Source organism: Argiope bruennichi, chromosome 4 (assembly GCF_947563725.1).
Source record: "Argiope bruennichi chromosome 4, qqArgBrue1.1, whole genome shotgun sequence".
NCBI classification, from domain to species: domain Eukaryota; kingdom Metazoa; phylum Arthropoda; class Arachnida; order Araneae; family Araneidae; genus Argiope; species Argiope bruennichi.
In genome coordinates, this window is record NC_079154.1 from 31,206,957 (window position 1) to 31,220,475 (window position 13,519).

Sequence of the window (13,519 nt, forward strand, 5' to 3'; positions counted from 1 at the left end):
AAGCACTGACTTCGTCAGCGAGCTTGTCCATGGCAAATGCCATTATAAACAACAACAGATTTAATGATGAAAAAAAAACATCATATTAGCACACAGTATATGAACTCAAATATGAAACACATTGTGCAGTAACATTTCTTCTGCTTCTTATATATGATACAAAACCCTACTTTTTGTTATTTTTTAACTAGCATTACAATCTAAAGAGTCCTGTATAGATGTTTACAATGTTATTTATCTATTTTTTCATTCGTGTTTTTTTTATCTATTCAAGTAATCTCTGTATTGTTTACACACAGCTAAAGGCCTCAAAAATGTAAAGATACGTTTGTCAATATCAACATTGTACGTTCAAATTTTTGTCACGATTTGTTTTTAGATATTCTTGTTTCCTTCATTTAGTTATTACTTCACCAAAACTTTAAATACAGCCGTGTATGATTTGGGATTTTTTCTGGATCATATGTCATTCCTTCCTTTTTTCTTCCCTTCTCTTCTTTCTCTACCATCTTGTGCTCATTCAACTCGTTATGAGCACAAGATGGGAGAGAAAGAAGTGAAGGGGGAAGTATTTCCCCCCCTCTTCAGTATTTTTAGGCCCCGGGGCCAAGGATTGGCTTTATGTTATGTCCTCTCTGAGGATATAATAATGCACTTTGTTTTTGATTGAAGAGGTACGAGATGAACGCTTACTGTTAGTCATTAGTACACTGTTAGTCTGAACTAAAAGTTCGCCGATAAATGACATGTTACTTAATATGTTGAATACAAAATTCAGCAACTAATTAAACAATTAAAACTTAACAACACACTACACCTACATTTCTAGAGCTCATTTCGCCCCTTTCCGGTTTGGTGTAAATGTAGGTGAATTTTAATAAAAAAGAAAAAAAGAAAAGAAAAATTGTACTGCAGTCAGTTGGAAAGAACCGTACAAATGACAAAATTCGGAATAATACAACATAACTGAAAAAAAAAATCTAAAAATTTTAATGAAAAAATATTTGAAGTACAATAAAAAAAATCCTCTCGACAAGCTGGAAATCTAAGGTAGATTCCTTTACATCTGAATTACTATCTGGCAACATCAATTGTTGATGTTTGGAACAGTCGAATTTAGGGCGTGAAAATCACTTTTCAGGCACTAACTTCTAACATATTGCAACTATCGAAAAACTTTAAATATAAAAAATTGCACGTCTTAATGAGGCGCTAATTTGGCTATCTGAATTTATTTTTCTATCTTCAATATTAAGGAAGCTATATTATGAAATGAAAATTTCAACCTTCCTACCATTCCCCCCCCCCCCCACACACACACACATACACTTAGACGGGCCCTTCACGAACTCGTCCGAGATTTTTACAATTTTGGCCACACATTCTAAGCTAGTTAAAATTCAAACGAAATTACTTTAGTTATCTTTTTTACACGATAACATAGAATGACCATTATACGCATATATTGTATATATATATATGATACTGCAGAAATTTTCCCGAAGTCTTGTCATGAGAACTAATGAAATAGGTAGTCTTCTTATTAGTTTAATTTGGTTTAGTTACATTAACGTCCCGTTTTTAAAGCAACACTAGGGTTATTTTGGAAAGGACCTCGTAATTTTGAACAGCGGTCAGATGATGAGGGCAACACCTGAGCTGGCATCCCTCTCGAAACTTTCACTCCACACCAGCGGGAGGACGTTTGCCCCCCGACGGATTTAACGAGCACCTGAGCAACTTACACGACGGTTCCCTCTGGTTCCGAAGCCGAGACCTTACCACCAGGCCACCGCGGCCCCGGTATTCTTCTTTTGGGAATCTACTTAAAATTAGGGATTAAAAATTAGAGGTTCAAGGATATACTATGAATAAAATGCCAGTAGTATTAAAATAATGCATGAAAAAATTAATGGGGTTCATCTAATTGGAATACTTTTCCATGATTAATTAGGAATTGAATCATGTTTAGGATATTTTTACTTACTTTCGTTACAAATCCGTCCTCTCCATCTGCCATCACAAGCGCACGAGCCATCGACACGATTACACTGCGCCAAATTATAACACACGCATTTGTTCACGCAGTTCACACCATACGTGTTTGGTGGACACACTGTTGGAAAAAAGCACTCATTTTAGAAAATTCCAGATATTATATTAAAAAATATATATTTTATCATATGATTATTTAACAAGCAACTCATCCTATATTTCCTGGTTTTTGTTGTTTTTACATCTGATATGAATGTGCAGTCTCATGTTTCATATTATGAAAAAAGTCGGAACCTATTCTTTATTCATTTAGAAAATGTCAATTTTTTTTTCTCTTGTAATTTTCGAAAATTTAAATAGATGGCTTGCTTATTAAGCGATAAAATAGAATAAGTCAAACAATTTTCTATTTTAATAATTCAAATAAAATAGATAAATTCAAGAATTCAGATCAGATTAATTAAAGTCTAGTGTTGCAAACAATAATTCTTTCTAAATTCTTACCCTCATTTTTATATGTGCTATGGATACATTATCATCATGATAAATCAACATAGAACATTTTTTTATTTAAAAATCTCAGTAGTTATAATTTCAAACTCTGTTCACAATGATATCGTGATCATTTAATAGTTAAAGCTTCAATCTATTTTTTTAATAATTTCTATTTCTTGGCAAGAATATCTTCCATTCAGAAAATTTGGTTTAAATTTTAACTTTACTTTTTTTAAGGAACTTAAAATTGTTTCGAAATTTTCATACATGAAGAAAATATTCCTATTCGCAATTTTCTCCTGATTTAATAAACTGGCTTTCTTAAAAGTAAATTTAAAACTTTGATACTTTTTCAGAGAGCTTCTTTTTAAGAATTCTTACTTGCACTTGAATTTTATTTCGCATACAGTTTTCATTGACTTATTTATTGTTCAAAAATCATTTTTACCAGCATTCATTTAATTAAAATCACCTGAATTTGAAATAAAAGTAAGAAAATCAATGATTTTCTGCGATAATTAAAAGCCAAGTCTTTTAGATGCCTTGATGTTAAAGAATACTAGTGTAAATGCCTTAGCCACTCTGATTTTCTTTTTTGAGTAACTACATCAAAAAGTTTTAAAACTAGTAATACCTAAAGTTAATAATTTTACATAAATGATATTCTTTTGATGATGAATAGAATTACTTCTGACATCATCAGCGATATCTCTTGAAACATTGCATTAACAAATCAGCATATCACTACCAATGAAAGCACAATCCAGTGATATACTATCCAACTATTTATCATTTTAAAAAGCTAGTCCTATAAGTTCTTAATACAATTGCTTAGTTATAAAGAATAATTCCCATAATTTAAATTCATTTTGTAACAAGGAAAGAATGAAATGAACGTATAATTTGATGTTCGAAAAAAAAATGAATACGGTTTTTGAATTTCAAAAAAAAAAAAAAAAAAAAAGTTTTTACTTACAAGTTTGACAGTCCTTTCCCATATACCCTGCTTCGCAATCGCCCGGACATTCTCCCGTCACTTTGTCACAGGGGGCCGAAGAATTTTCATGGCAGTGGCAAGTCGAGGCGCAGTTTGGACCGAAACGTCCTGACGCACATTCTATAAATGTGTATAATTGAAAATAATTAACTCAAATGGAATTACAGTTTACTTCTTATTCTACATTTATCTATTTTAGGAAATGAGGGTTCAGCGAGATGTACAGATTTATGAATTTTTCTATGAATGAAATTATCTGGAAGTAAAATGTGAAAATAATATAATCTGCGACCTTATGGTTCGCAGCCGAGTAACATGACCACAATACAAAAGCAACTGCTCGGGTAGGGTAGCTGTTAACTGGCTTATAAACTATTCACTACAGACTCTCCCTCCAGTGAGTCGCAGGTCAGACGAACGATATGGCTGTTGAGTGGTGATGTATTAACTTTTTATTCTAATGCGCCTGTACCGCTTTGAGTAGCGCCAAGCGTTATGGCGAGCGTGCGTGAGTGAGTGGTTGCTGATGCTGTTGCTGCGTCAAGTGAGTCTGACGACTTTGGTTGCGGGTAGATGGCACCACAACATCTGCACGAAGGTTGAAGGTTCATCGTCCGATGTCACCAATGTGGCGAATTGGTATAAATTTGGATGTGCGAGGATAGAACCTGGGACCTTGTGGCTTGCAGCCCAATAACATGACCACGATACAAAAGCAATTACTCGGATAGTGTCGCTGTTAACTGGCTTATAAGCTATTCACTACGATGGCATCACTTTTAACCAGTTAACTGTTTCGACCTCTTTGAAAAATGCATATCTCAATTGCGTCGCAAAAATTTAGCGATGACGAGTATTCTCGTCAAACACAGAGTATGTGTAATATAAAATTACGTTATAATGAAATGACTTTTATTTTTTTATTTCAATAATCACATTTATTTATTTACTTAAACTAACATGCATTTTTGGTATATGAACGAAAAGAAATATTAAATATCATTTTTTTTTTAATTTGCTGTTAGAGAATGGTATTGAGCAAAGCATGGTAAAACGCATAATAATCATTTATTTATTCCTTTAATTTCGACTTGGCATCAAAATATTTTAAACATCTGGAAATTTATAAATATGCTTGGGTTTTTACTAAAATTGTAATTCAAACTGCAAATTGTCAATACTTATTACTCTTAACGCATAACCTCGTCGTAAAGCGAAATATTGTACTTTTTCCTTGACGAGCATACTCGTCAAAAACAATTAACTGGTTAAAAGGAAAAAATTGAAGACTTTATTTTTAATTCTTTTTACAACACTGCAAATATTTATAAATCTGAAATGCGTCTATCTTTAAGAAACTGAAGGAAAAAAAATTCAGCGGTCATACAAAAATAGTCGGAGAACAGGCTGGTTTCCAAATAGGTTTGATGATGTTTAACCTCTTCGCATTCAATGAAGTGTCTAACATGCACATCGAATTATTGAATTTTTAATCTTAAATATGCAATTAAGTGACAAAATTAAATATTTAAAAATGCAAAAATAACTTAGAAAAGCTTCAATATCTCAGATGTTCCTTGTATTATTATAAAAGAATTAAAATAACAATAAATGTCCGTAAAAGGATATGCCATTTAATTAGGAAGTGAAATAAATTCGTATGCCAAAGGGTTAATGATCTGGTCATAAAAATAATCATAGCCCATTATTCTATTCCCATAAAATGTGCATTTCTTCTAAAAACATGAATATCTACTATATTGTCTTTATCCATCTATATAATAACTGATTACGCATCTTTAAGAAGAAAAATAAAAAGTACTAAATAAAAAAGAATTGAATACTTGAAAGAATATCAAGATAATAAATATTTTTTTCAAATAAATAATAATTCATTTCACTAAATATTTTATCAATAAACATTCGTGTTTGTGTTAAGACTCTTCAAAAACAGATAAAGAGCAGTTTATCAGCAGCGACTCTAAATATATCAGAATAACTTGATTCACTGTGACTAATATCGGTGCCATCAGTGGTTGTCTTTTGTTATTCAAAAGGAAAGGCTATTTTAGGCTTTTCAATGTCAGCGAGAAAACAAATATTTCCTAGTCTGCTAGATCTTTCATAAATGTAATAACATGTGGTTACCGTACCATTATTTCAACATAATTTATTGATAAAATAAAAAGAAACGCAATTCTAATTTTGGTTTGGGATTAGTAAACAAATAAAAAATACATCTATTAAATAAGAAATACATCTAATAATTTCTTATTAATCAATCGATACATAGCAAATAAAATTTATATTTGAAGATTATAATGTTGATCCCAAAGACCAGTAACCAAATTATTTAAAACAAAAATGTATCGATTTTTTTATTGATTATTATCTATATTTTTTTCGAAAGAAATCTATATATCGTATCTTCAAAATCTATATTTGAAGATTATAATTTTGAGATTAAGGACCGGTAAACAAATTATCTAAAAGCATCGAATTGAAAATTTTAGTTGAAAAAAAATACTACATTAACATATTTATTGATTATTATCTATATTAAAATTTATCAATTCAATTTTGATTTTAAAAAATTATATATCATATAAAAAATTTTCGTCAATGTTTTTAATCAAAATTACCCGATAATAAATAAAAACTACAAAAAAAAAAAACAACAACTTCGAATTAAAAATTATAGCTGGAAAAAATAATATGCAAACATATTGCTTATTATCCACATTAAATATCAATTAATATTTTGATTCAAAAGAAATATGCATAACGTATAAAAAAAATTCTTACATGTTTTTTAATCAAAATTATCCAGTAATGGATGGGAAATATAAAAAAGAATAGTTTTGGATCAAAGATGTTATTTTTCTTACAACACGTAAAATTTGAAATTGAAAAGATTTTATCGCTACAATTTTCAATAATGACAATCGAAAAAAAAAAAGCTTTAAAGAACGACCTAGATTTTTTTTCGCGAGAAGGAAACTTACACAATCATTTCAGGAAACCTATTCAGGAAACTTCGAATTGTTCTTTTCACTTTAACTTTTTCACATGACTTTAGAATTCCACTGCGAAAACAAGGATCGTTTCCGAAAGGAATGCGAACACATGCAAAAAAATGTGATGCTAGAATTTTCTTTATCGTCCTTTCTCTACTATCCGATTCCTTTACTGAACTTTGATTGTAAATATACGACGGGAGGGGGTTTTATTATGTTGAAGACCTTCTTGAAAATCACTGTAGAACATTTTAAAATATATTTCGGGAAAAAAAGGCCAAAAATTTCTCACATGTGGGGCATGAAATAGATCTGCTATATGTAATCGAAAGAAGCACTTCGTTAAAGTTAAAAGAGCTGGAGTGGTCTCGCACATACTCTATTCAACGTGTAATCTCAGAGAATAAAAGTTAACAGAAATATTTTTTGACCTGAATTTAGCAGTTTTACTGAATATATCGCGTCATTCTTGGTATATGGTTAATATAATATTTGTGTTTTAGACGCGTTTTACCCAACTGATTGAAATACAAATTTGACTTAAAACTGCAGTTGCAGTCAGAAAATCAAATACCAAATTTGATATATTTAAGTCATCGCCATTTTGAATCATCGTGTTTACTTTATTCTAAAAGTACGAACCGATAGATGATCAACCAATTTTTGGATATGGTTTAAAATTTTTCAGGTATCTATGCTGTGGATACCTGAAATATACCTGTAGATAATTCTTTCGTATCGAATTTTATCTAGGTAGCTTTCTTCGTTTGTTTAGTTACTGTGTTAAATTATATTGTAACAGCTGTACAGACTTCCTCTGAGCGGATTTTGATTTAAATTTGATAAAAATCTACAAAATTGGTATACATACCGTCTACTTAAATCGTTTTTGAGTTATATTTGTTACAGACAGACAGGCGGACATTTTCCAAAAATTTGTTTCTCAAACTCAAGAAGGTCTAAAACTTGGAGATTTGTCATAATCTCAAGTTTTCAAATCAAGAGTTTTAAAAATTTGAGAATTTCAGTATTACAGAATCAGATAAAATTGCACGGAACAATAATGGATTCCCATTTGGAACTAGACCTACATGATCTACATAATAAGTAAATAAATATTGATATATTTTTTGTAAAAAATGTTAGACAGCAATCAAAAATCACACCATTAAAAAAAAATTCAATTAAAAGTACTTGACTAAGTCGTTGAAAATGGGTGTCATTATTTCTCCCCATATTAGGAATCCTTCCTTTCAAAGTTGCGCAAAAATAAATAGTAAATAAATAAGAAAAGGAAGCTTGATGACAGGAAGTGCATTAATCCTCGATTTTCAGCCGGAAATTTTCAAGGTCAAGGTGAAAGCAGTAAGAAAATAAGATAGCCATACCCCTGTTCTTCATAATTATTATTTTCTTTTAATACGAAGCAATGAAGGGTAAAAAGTTACTTGAAAACAAGAACGTAGATCCATATTTGAAGATGGGGAATTTTTTTTCTGAGTATACATGAAAGATTATCAAAATCAGTATTTCCATTTATTATTTTCTTTTTATTTCTTTTGTAGTGGGGCGTGGATGGTTTATAGCAATGTATAACTAACCGCAGAATCAGCATTTTTCTCAAGTAACCCAATATAGTTTTATACTTTATATATAAGAAAATAAAAAAATGTCGACCTTAACTCAATGACTACCATTTTTTTTTTTTTAATTTTTGGCAGGATAAATTACTTATAGACCCAAAAAGTTCTGTTACAGTATAATTATATTCAGGTTACGTTTTGTTTTGAAAATATTTGATATTTTTGAAAAAGGGGCATCGTTGTAAAAGAATTATTAAAATAATTTCAATAAAAAAATAAAAGACTGAGTAAGTAACAATTCATTATTATAGCCTGTAAATTGCATACTTATGTACGGTATTTCCTTATGATATAAAAATTAAACCAAAAATATAAAAGTTCAGATATGCCAATTCTGTTCCCTTCAATTTATATACTAATTTAAAATTTGTTCGCTTGTTGTAAAGAAACGAAGTACAAAATACACACTTCCTGCTGATTGACTGATATATAGAGAATGAAATAAAACTGTCAGGCATACCAAATATATTTCTGGCGCCTTGTTGTGTACGTAAAATTCAAAAAATCCCCAAATGGGGAACATGGCAATTAATAGGTTAATACTCAAACAAGAGAGATCGAAACAAGCGATAGTAAAAAAAGTTTCTTGCATAGTTTTTGTTTTCTTGTTCAGAAATTCAATAATTACAAGGTTATGTTTCCTGCATACTGATTCCTTTCAATAATTACTGATTATGTTTAAACTTCAGCCTTCAGCTGATACTATTATTGAAGTGTTTTGATTCTTACCAGCCTGGCAGGTGAATCCAGCCCAACCAGCTTCGCATCCTGAGTAGCAGAACCCATCCTTGTCGCAATTGTGGTGCCCGCCCTCGCAGTGGCAGGTGGACTCGCAGTTCTCGCCGAAACGCCCGCTGCGGCAATCTAAGGAAGAATGATTCATTCAATTGAAATGATGTTGTGCAAAATGGAAAAAGTAATAATATTGAAATCTAGAAAAAGAATTTAATTGAATGAAGTTTATTCTTAAAGAGCAAGCTGTTCCAGTAAACATAAATGTATCTAACAAAAAGTTTACTAAAAATTTCGTGACTTACTTTCCAAAGTTTCTAATTATATCTAATTATTAATAACAAATTTATAAAAGAAGAATAGATATAGAATCAATTCCTAACTATATTCAAATGGAATTAATCGAGTTCCAATGCTTTTCAAATTTGGAGGCAAAATTCGTTATTTGGCTGAATTTTACAAGTTCAATAAAGTACCATTTTTACGTCTTTCAGTGGTCTGATACGTAATGGCGTATAACGGAAAATGCGATGGGCGAAAATAAAAAAAACTTTGATTCTAATAAGTTTAATATTTATATAAAGTTATTTAAATTGTTTTAGATAGTACTAACAAAAACCAAATGCGTTACTATCTAGTACCGACATCGATAATTTAAAATTACGCGTTTACCCTAAAAGTGAGAAAAATCAAATGTTTGTTGCATATTTTGTGTTCTAAATGTACAATTTTTTATATGATTTACATTATTCAAGTAAATATTTAAAACGTTTTAACAAACAAAGTAAATTCGAATTTTTTTTAACGAGTCTTCTATGTCTGTTTTGAGAAGATGGATTAACTTTGTGCAATTCTTCAACATCAATTAAATTGCCAAAAGACAATTTGTCTTCCATTAATTTTTCGATTCTGAATAATTTCGTTCTAATATACTAGGTATCAAAATTCACATACTTCACGAAAGCAGGCTTTTTTTTTCAGGAGAATCCTGTTTTTTTCAGCAGCGAAACTGACGGATACCTGAAATTTTCTGCGTCGTTTAAATGAAATATTTTTATCAATCCAATGCTTATGAACGATATCGGGACTGAGATATCCGACAGATAAATGAAAAACTTATAAATGGTGTTTTACTGTATTTACCATTCAATTTTAAAAACATTTGAAAACTGGGGTATGAAATTATTCTCCAATTCTGTCGCTATTTCAATAAATTATTGGCCACATTAATTTTGTTTTTTTTAAATTTTGAACTGGTGAATTATAAGCTCATCATTATGGCTAGATAGAATTGTTGCTGAATATAACTGTTCGTTTTGTTACACTGTGCTGTGACGTTATATTCTTTTCTTTCTGTAGATTTCTCGATGTATTCAGTACAGTACAGAACACTTGATTTGCGTCATGTAACAATATCTTAATCCTGATATCGTTCGCAAAAGCCTTACGCAAAGATTCAGTTAAACATCATTTTCGTTACTAAAATATGATTCTCCTGAAAAAAGAAGTAGTATTTTTGAGAAGTATATGGAATGTAATACCGATATTATTCTATAGCATGAACAACAATAAAATAGTTAAGTGTTCTATCTTTCAGCTATGCATTATCTAACATTGCTAAAAAACTGATCGACAAATGTGCTTTTAGCACTGTATTCTGCCATCAAACTGAGACCGGAATCTCTTTTAGAAGAGGAATACAAATAGTGGATAATTTCTCAAAAAAGTCAACCTATTTCCAAATATTGAAACCAAGATAGACTTGTGCCTACATACTCAAAGGACTTAATTATCTATATTGGATTACGTAGGGTAAAAGCTGCGTGCTATTTATTGAATCACTATATACCGATACTGATTTCAAAGAAAGAAGACAGTGAGAAGTGAAGAGACTTAATGATTTTTATTAAAAAATAATTTTTTTTACATGATATGTTTAGTATAGGCTTCTGAAAATTATCAAAAGTTGATAAACAATTATTTCAAGGATTTTATTAGATAATAGAGAATTTTTACTTCCGCAAGTGGGACCACCCCAACCGTCTTCGCATCCCGATGGACACTGTCCAGTAACAATGTGACAATGTTCGTTGGCGGCGCAGTGGCAGAATCTTTCACAGCTCGGACCGTACGTGCCTGGTGTACAGTATGACATTGTTGTAGTCTCGATATAAGTGTTGTTAGAATCAGCATCTGTTGGGAAAAACAAGATACACGCAATAATTAATTTTATTATACATTCCAAGCAGCAAATCTTGTTTCACAATATTATATAATATTGTGCAATAGTATATAATATCATACAGTATGGTACAATGTATTTGTGCTATAGGGATCTTTAAAAAAATTTGTTAACTCTTATTGAAACATATTTATAAATTTGAAAAATACTAAAAATTCTTTATATTTTATTTCCAACATATTTGAAATTAAAATAAACAAAATAAATGTATTTATGCATTCTTTGACAAACATTTAGCAATAGAAAGCAAAGCAAACATTTACATATGCATATGAAATGCATTTTTAGTACATAAAACATAAAATAATATGCATGAGTATTATAAAAACAAAGTAAAACAGCAAACAAAATGTGTATATTTTAGTGAAGATTGTTTAAGAATTAAAACACACACCAAAAATATGCATGCGTCCTCTCAAAAATGTAATCTATACTTATAATAAAGCTCAATGTGTGTGTGTGTGTGTGTGTTGGCGCTCTACAGGCCAGGTCATTTGACATACAGCTATCAAATTTGGTACATGTATACCTTAGAGGTCAGGAATGTGCACCTGGGGTCCCTTTTTTTGAAATTTTAATTAGAATTTTAATTATTAATTAAAAACTAACTTTCCCGCCAAAAAAAATCTTCCATTTTTCCCACCGCCAAATGAGTAAGGCTTCAGTTTTTTTTTTCTCCCAACAGTAATGAAGCTAGGGTTAACGTTTTTCGGCCGATTATTTCAAACGATTCTGTTTATTTTCTTAAGGTTTTATGCATTTAAAATTAAACATTGCTAATTAATCCATGTTTCAGATTCATTCTGAAGTACTTTTGAATTAAAATAAGACAGAATAAAGGAAATTAAAAACGCATAATCTGCATAGCGTTACCCCAACTGGCGTAGAAAAATTCACGCATTTGCGTTACCTTAACTGGCGAAGAAAATTCACGCATGCGCATTGTGTTCTGATTGTTGCCATGACATGCCGTTATCAATGGATGATTTAAATTATTTTTAGGTTAGTTGCATGCTTTTGTAAGTAAATTGTATTTATGTTAGTTATATATTTTTTGTATATGCTTATAGTTTTAAGTACATCGTTTTTTAAGTAGTTTTTTTTAACCTGTTTTCAATGATTTAAATTATTTTTAGGTTAGTTGCATGCTTTTGTAATTAAATTGTATTTATGTAAGTTATATATTTTTTTGTATATGCTTATAGTTTTAAGTACATTGCTTTTTAAGTAGTTTTTTTAAACCTGTTTCCGACCGATTATTTTAAACGATTCATTTTCTTAGTGTTTGATGCATTTAAAATGAAACATTGTTAATGAATCGATCTGTTCATGATGAATCTGAGAAAATTTTGTTGACAAATTCTTGAGATATTACATAACTTAAGAAAGATATTCTTTTGTGCCCATAAAGTTTAAACGCTCAGTGACTCTATTATCAGTAATCATATTATTAAAAAAAATGCTTTGTTTCAGTAAAAAATATTATATTAATTGCAGTTTAGTCATTTCCATTTTAATTTTAAGCATAAATTCTACCGAAACTAACAGAAAATTAGAGAGATACATATTATGTTATGGCTGAAAGACTTTATATTATTATGAGTGAATTACATGACTATCAAAATTTGAAGCTTTAAAATATTTGATGAAGAAGCTATTAAAGTAGGAATTACATAAAATATTTAATTATTAAAATTTTAACGAGCATTAAGATTGGCGAACCGGCTGGTCGCCAAAGGCGGCTAGTAACAACTAAAATAACAAAGTAGAGATATGCATTTATCCTACTAACAAAGATTTGTGAATTAAAACACAGAACCAAGAAAAGCATATTTTTTGTTAAAAATATAATTATTAGTTAAAACACAAAACAAAAACGGTCATATGCCTTATTTTAAACAAATTTTTTAATTAGCCCTTAAAAAAATGTTTGCATATGTCTCAGGTAGCAAATATTGTTTCACAATATTATTCAATATTGGATGATATTATATTTTCTCATTTAATATTTAACTATATTATACGATACTATGAATATTGTTTAATATTATACAATATTGTACAATATATATGTGTGTTACTAGAAACCTTATATATATATATATATATAATATAAAGTAAATTAATCAGTCCGCAAAGCTAAAATGTGCATAAACCTTAATGAAAAACGTTTATGAAAATGAAAATCTATGATTTTAGGACACAGTTCCTACCTTCAATCTGACAAGAATGGCCTCTCCATCCCCTAGCGCAACCCCCATCACAGGCACCGGTGATACGGTTGCAGTTACTGCTACCATAAGCACAGTGGCAGGGTTGTTTGCAGTCAGCTCCATACCATCCAGGCTCACAATCTGAAGGCATAAAATATATTACAGTAAAATGTCTTTAAAAATGT

General features: G+C 30.1%; 1 protein-coding gene and 1 long non-coding RNA gene across 3 annotated transcripts in view; one reads left to right on the forward strand and one right to left on the reverse strand.

Annotated features, from left to right (window-relative positions):
* Nucleotides 1-13,519, reverse strand: part of LOC129966918 (receptor-type tyrosine-protein phosphatase mu-like) — a 127,169-nt gene that overhangs the window by 74,752 nt on the left and 38,898 nt on the right. For both annotated transcript variants that reach the window (XM_056081535.1, XM_056081536.1), the window contains exons 7-11: nt 13,335-13,475; nt 10,896-11,072; nt 8,877-9,011; nt 3,467-3,607; nt 1,988-2,116 (exon numbers count right to left, since the gene is read on the reverse strand). In XM_056081535.1, the coding sequence (XP_055937510.1) occupies nt 1,988-2,116; nt 3,467-3,607; nt 8,877-9,011; nt 10,896-11,072; nt 13,335-13,475 (723 nt within the window). The remainder of the gene's footprint in view (nt 1-1,987; nt 2,117-3,466; nt 3,608-8,876; nt 9,012-10,895; nt 11,073-13,334; nt 13,476-13,519) is intronic.
* LOC129966921 (uncharacterized) overlaps nt 1-13,519 on the forward strand; it is a 43,829-nt gene that overhangs the window by 28,911 nt on the left and 1,399 nt on the right. The gene's annotated exons all lie outside the window — the stretch shown is intronic.